This window comes from Nestor notabilis, unplaced genomic scaffold (genome assembly GCF_000696875.1).
Source record: "Nestor notabilis isolate BGI_N333 unplaced genomic scaffold, ASM69687v1 scaffold21463, whole genome shotgun sequence".
NCBI lineage: Eukaryota > Metazoa > Chordata > Aves > Psittaciformes > Psittacidae > Nestor > Nestor notabilis.
In genome coordinates, this window is record NW_009922633.1 from 29,778 (window position 1) to 36,219 (window position 6,442).

Below are 6,442 nucleotides of genomic sequence, written 5' to 3' on the forward strand. Positions count from 1 at the left end.
AGAGGAACCTGGCAGGAAACAAACATACGTGTGAACTTTGCATCTTAAAGAGAATGGCACTCTTACATGTGAGAGGTAGCTGATGCACACCATTAGCTGGCCCTGGCTATCTTTCATATTCTCAGAGTTGCCCAGTCTTGAAATTCACCACAGAAAGCAGCAATCACAAGCATTCAAACAAGCTGTGGGGCCACTCCTCCAAGTAGTTCCTGTTTTGGGCATATTTGCTGCGATAACACCAAGACAATCTCCCCAGGTCAGAGAGGCACCCTAAAGCAACACTACCTTCCTATTTATGCCGTGTATGCAAGATCTGCTAGAAGACTTGAATTTCCTCTGCTCCCCTAACAGAAACAGGACTCTCATAGGAGGGTATAGGATAGGATGAAGCATCAAGTAAGCTGCCACCAATTCAAAAGATGACTAAACTTCACATAAAACCGCAGATCTCAGTGTAGGATTGAGTCTTTCAAAGAGGTAAACAACCTGAACTCCTTTACAAATCTTAAACCCATACAGTGAGAAAATACTCCTCTCTTAAAGTAGTATAGAACAGTTTACTTGTCTGTCACAATCTGGATACACAGATATTGGCTAAAAGATCAAAACATTGTGTGCATTTTCTGTATCAACTTGAGCTCTAGATCATTAAAGAAGACTGGAATGGAAAATCTCCCTCTAGCACTGGCTCTATACAACATGGCTGTATGAACAAGCTTCTGCTTAGAAGGGCAGCCACCATTACATCTTCCTAAATGGCAGGGAATGAGATGGAATAAAAGCTCCAATGGACCTCACCACCTCCACGAACTATGCACACTTATGAGAGCACAAACTAAAAAAGTATCTAAGCCCAAAAGCTTCCAAGGCATTGAGGTAAGTACAGGAGATCATACAACCTAACAGAGCCAGATATCAACAGCACAGGTGAATGAAAGACAGAACTATAGCACAGAGATAGTTCAGTGAGATAGACTATATGAAAGTTACACCTTGGAAATTCAGAGATGTGAAGCAATTCCTACTTCCAATTGTCAAAATGAAATCAGATCATAGAGTCATAGAATAGTTTGGGTTGGAAGGGACCTTAAAGCTCATCCAGTCCCAACCCCCTGCCATGAGCAGGGACACCTTCCACTAGAGCAGGTTGCTCCAAGCCCCTGTGTCCAACCTGGCCTTGAACACTGCCAGGGATGAGGCAGCCACAGCTTCTCTGGGCACCCCATGCCAGCACCTCACCTCATAGTGCTCCTGATCAAGCACTGCCACAGGCAGAAAATGAAACATCAGCACAACTTAAAGTGGTTGCTTGAAATGGGAAAATGAAATTACATGAACCCCCAACAGTTACAACTGTCATGGCTTAAACTTGACTTACCTTAACTGACTTAAATAGAATAAAGCCACTTTTATTAAGAACAGCACAAAGATTTAATATAATCTGGATAATAAATTTTGAGAGATAGTTTAGATCAACTGCACAGATAGGAACATTTATAATTCCACTAGATGGTAAAAGTGAAGAGCACAGCTATATGTATGAGCAGAAGGGAAAGATTTTGTGCTCAGAGCTTGGGAAGAGACAGTACCTGCTGTACACTGGAGTTGGCTGTGACACTGCCCAGCTGCTTGCGTAGCTCCTCAAGCTCCTGCAGAGATATCTTGGAAGTAGATGAGGGAATGGAAAAATTTGTGCTGCCACTGGTTGCTGCATTTGCTGCAAGTTCTGCCCTTTCTTTAGCATTTTGTTGCAAATACTGGAGTGTCTGTACGTACATGTAAAAAGAAAAGATTTGGTGAATGCTGGTCAGCACACGCTGAAGCAAAAAAAACATACGACCGTAAGATGGTTGTGCTGAATCAGACCACAGCTCTTTCTGTCCGAGTTTTCCATGTCTCAGTGGTTTATACCAATATTAGTGCAATTCTCAACAGTGCTTTAACAATTCAGTAGATCTAGAACTGGTTATCTATTGATTTCTCTGCTGAGCATTATCATCAGAAAGCCTGCTGTACTTAAAATCATTGCATTGCTGATACTGTACGATAATTTTAACACATCCAATTCTAAAGGAGAAACAAACCTCTTTGTCTTCTGTGAGTTTTGACAGTAGATAAACTAAAGAATCAAGATGTCTTGTATTTTTAGATTTCAGCTCATCATACTTCTTCAAAAAATCTTCAGGAGTTCGAGAGAACTCTGCTATTTTTACCTGTAAAACACCACATAAATAATAAATATTAAATGTATATTATTAGTACAGCATTCAAGAGACAAACATTGTGCAAGGAGGAAGACAACAAGGTGCAGGCTGTGGTTGCTACCAAAGTACTTCAGGGAATGGGTTTTGGACTGAATGCTGCAGCACTGGTCTCCTACTAATAATTATGCTGGAGAAGAATGGGGGTCCTGGCACTTCAGGTGATAGAGAAGGGACTGCAGGAGAGAAAAGATGAAGGCAAGAACAAGATCTGCAGCAGGGCTCACTTTGCACATACTCAGTTTGAAGCAATATAATTTTGTATCAGCAGGTTTATTAAGGAATTTGGCACTGATGAAGCCACTGGGTCCACTTTGGGGGCTCCCCTAGCAAGAAAGACATCAACAAACCAGACTGAGCCCAATGCAGAGCCATAGAGATGGTAGGGTGTACTGCCTGTTGTCCATGAAGGGTTACAGATCCTGCTCTAAGGGGCACAGCAAAAGCACCACAGGCACTGTCACAAGCTGTGACACAGAAAATCCCAGCTGACCCTAGGGAAACAGTCCTTTCTGGAGGGAGTGGTGACGCTGGGACATGGCCAGAGAGATGCAGGAATCTCCTGGAGATCTTCAAAATGCAGCTAAGCAGTCTGCTGTACCTGTGATGCTGGCCCTGCTGGGAACAATGGGATGGACTGCAGGTCTCTGGCTGTGCCTCATACTTAAATCTTTCTATGAGTCTGTGAACTGTAACTGTCAGTGTAAATGATGCATGAGACTGGAATTAGAGAAAACAGGAAGTTCAGGCTACAAAGATCTGAACTTTCAGACAAAATTAGCAACTCAGATCTTGACTGATGGATTGCTTTTTAAAACAACATTGAAAAGAAGTATTATGGCTACAGAAGTATGCCTGGTCATGAGAGTATCAGGTTTTAATCCCTAATGCTTGGGGATATTCAGAAGAAAAGTCAGGCATTGTTCATATCAGCATATTTCATACAGTTACCCTTTCTCATTTGTTTGACTCCTCCAAAGGACAACCCCTTTAAAATTTGAAACAGCCACCGCAGGCAAAAAATAAGCTCCCTCCCTCCCCATCCCAATTCTAACACTCCTTCTTACGTTCTTCCACCCATCTCTCCAATATGCAAGGATTTTTCTTTTTCCCTTATATGATCTTTATACTCCAAATTGAGATTCCACAATAGATGAGAGATTCCTTGTTTTTATATCCATGCCAACAAGATTTCACCATTATTCTTCAAAAAACTTGGGATGGCCATTATCCATCCCCAACATGTGTCCAGCTCCACAAACACAGAGTCAAGTTATCTCAGAGGAAAGTAGAGTAAGGAAAAGGTAGTTCACACCACAGGCCAAGAGAAATCATAGAACATCATAGAATCCCAGACTGGTTTGGCTTGGAAGGGGCCTTAAAGCTCATCCAGTTCCAACCCCTGGCCACGGGCAGGGACACCTTCCACTAGACCAGGTTGCTCCAAGCCCCTCTGTCCAACCTGGCCTTGAACAATGCCAGGGATGGGGCAGCCACAGCTTCTCTGGGCACTGTGTGCCAGCGCCTCAGCGCCCTCACAGGGAAGAGCTTCTGCCTAAGAGCTCATCTCAATCTCCCCTCTGGCAGGTTAAAGCCATTCCCCCTTGTCCTGTCCCTACAGGCCCTTGTCCAAAGCCCCTCTCCAGGTTTCTTATAGCCCCTTTAGGCACTGGAGCTGCTCTAAGGTCTCCCTAAAGCCTTCTCTTCTTCAGGCTGAACACAGGAATCTATATCTTGAATTTCTCTTTAGGGAGGAGTGTGCTCTCAAAGCTGATGGAACCTCTATCAAGGACTGCAAAGGAAACATGCTGCCTCAGGAGTCCCGCTGCCAGCTGGTAAGGTCTGAAATGCATCTTGGCTGTGACTACAGTGCACCAACACTTACCTTCACACTGTGTGCAGAGACAGCTGTGGTAACGTACGGTGTTCGATTCTTCTGCAGAAGATCAATGTAGACTTCAGCTCCTTCCCCTCCATGAACATGCAGCAGGCTGAGCAACTCATTGACATCATGGTGAATGCGGAACTCGCTCATACTCCCACCTGAGGCTACGAGCAATGTGGGAGAAGGTGCCACTTTATTTTGCTGCTGCAAATGAAAACATACCCACACGAACGTTTCCTGACTACATGATGAGCCTACAGGATATGCTACAAGACTTGACTGGAACAAAGGAATACATTTCATTTGCAATTTGTGCAAAAAAATCAGAGGTATCTCTTATCATGCCTGATTTAACTATACTGGTACAAACCCCAGTGATAACGGAGGTGAGCCAGAAGATTTTTCAGTCTCAAAATCACACTGGTGGTGGAAAAGTCACTGAGTCATCATTAAAAAGTGCTGGTTTTGTACTGACAGAGTGCAGACACAGCTGGAACTGCTGGCTCCAGCAGCCTGCCCATGCTGCTGCTTCTGAAGTCACTCAAATGCAGTTTTTCCAAGTTTAGGGGTCTTTATATTCTATATTGTTGCCCATTTTGTTAATAGGCAAGCACCAAATTCTGCACATTTACTGAAATACTGGCTGCAGAACTAAGAGTCTGACTGAGGCACTGTGCAAGTACGGAGTTTAATGTAACACTCTATACAGATGCAGAATACCAAGCATATGGAGAAACATTTGGTTTACCAAAATCACTGAATCATTTAGGCTGGAAAAGATCTCTGCAAGCCCCAGCGCAAGGCTCCAACCAAAACCGAGTCAAATTAGAACACACTGTGCAGGGCTTTCTCCACTCCAAGCTTAAATGTCTCTAAAGATTGAGATTCCACCACCACCTGGGGCCCTGATCCTCACGTGGAAACACCTTCTCCTAATAGCCAACTGGTGTTTCCTCTGTTGCAGCCCATGCCGGTGCCTCTGTGGCCCTCACTGTGCTCCTCTGAGCAGTCTGGCCCCAGCATCTCCAGGATCCCTTTGAGCAGGGAGAAATGCCATTGGATCCCCCTTTGCCTCCTTGTCTCTGGCTGAGCAAGCCCAGCTCCTGCAGCCTCTCCTGTGCATTGGCCTCTACCCTGCATGGCCAGGGCCTCCATGGGCTTACTCCACTTTGTCTCTAAATCTCTCACAAGAGAGGACACAGACTGGCCAGGGCATTTTGGATGTGGTGCCACAAATGAGGTGTTCCCTTCCCTTTACCTACTGGCTACATCCTTGCTAACACGAGTGAGAACTGGCTTATAAGACCTCCAGGTCACCTTCTTCTTGCAGGTGTGCTTCTTCAAGGCCAGGCTGAACAGGGCTTGGAGCAACCTGCTCTAGTGGAAGGTGTCCCTGCCCGTGGCAGGGGGGTGGAACTGGATGAGCTTTAGGGTTCCTTCCAGCCCAACCCAGTCCGTGTCCCCAAAGATTCAGCATTTGCATTATTTCCAGTTCCTTACTGTTTCTGTGAGCTCACTTCTCCAGCCTGTCAAAATGCCCATGAACGGTCACCATACCCCCCAGCTCATGAACCCCTCATAGAATGGTTGAGGTTGGAAAGGATCTTAATATCATATAGTTCCAACCACCTGCCATGGGCAGGGACACCTCAGACTAGACCATGTTGCCCAAGGCTGTCTAACCTGGCCTTGAACACTGCCAGGGATGGAGCATTCACTGCTTCTCAGGACACTCCGTGCCAACTCCTCACCACCCTCACAGTAAAGAGCTTCTTCCTTATATCCAACCTGAACTTCCCTGTTTAAGTTTGAACCCATCACCCCTTGTCCTGTCACTACAGTCCCTAATGAAGAGTTCCACTCCAGCATTCTGTTATGGGATGCATGGTCTTGACCAAAGCCATCCCTCCTGTCACCCTGCCTGCCAAAGCACACGTCAAAAGTCACCAGCGCCAGCAGCGGGTATCGGCACCAGTAACAACCTCCAGTTCCCCCTCGGGCTGCTGAAGGCACCGGGGTTCGATGCTGTAACAACTGAGGCGAGGCCGAGGGAGCAGGACTTGCTCAGCAGGCCCCAATGGTACCTCCCCCTTCTCCAAGGGTTCCCTGGGCACGGCGGGAGCCCCAGGGGCACAGAAACCCCTGCCCAGCCCCAAGGAAACAGCCCGTGTCCGTGCGAGCGGCGTGTGCCTGGGACGGGACCGGGAGCGGCGCGGGGTCCCCATCTCCGGGGGGATGCCCGGACACAGCTCCCAGCGACCTGCTGCAGTCGAGACATCAGCCCTGCTGGCGGCAG

At 46.6% G+C, this 6,442-nt stretch overlaps 1 protein-coding gene across 1 annotated transcript in view; it reads right to left on the reverse strand.

The window, feature by feature from the left end:
• Positions 1–4,302, reverse strand: part of TUBGCP2 (tubulin, gamma complex associated protein 2) — a 31,479-nt gene extending 27,177 nt beyond the window's left edge. Inside the window, exons 1-3 of the mRNA XM_010011728.1 lie at positions 4,147–4,302; positions 2,085–2,213; positions 1,590–1,766 (exon numbers count right to left, since the gene is read on the reverse strand). Of these exons, the coding sequence (XP_010010030.1) occupies positions 1,590–1,766; positions 2,085–2,213; positions 4,147–4,296 (456 nt within the window). The 5' untranslated portion in view covers positions 4,297–4,302. The remainder of the gene's footprint in view (positions 1–1,589; positions 1,767–2,084; positions 2,214–4,146) is intronic.
• Positions 4,303–6,442: the final 2,140 nt, after the last annotated feature.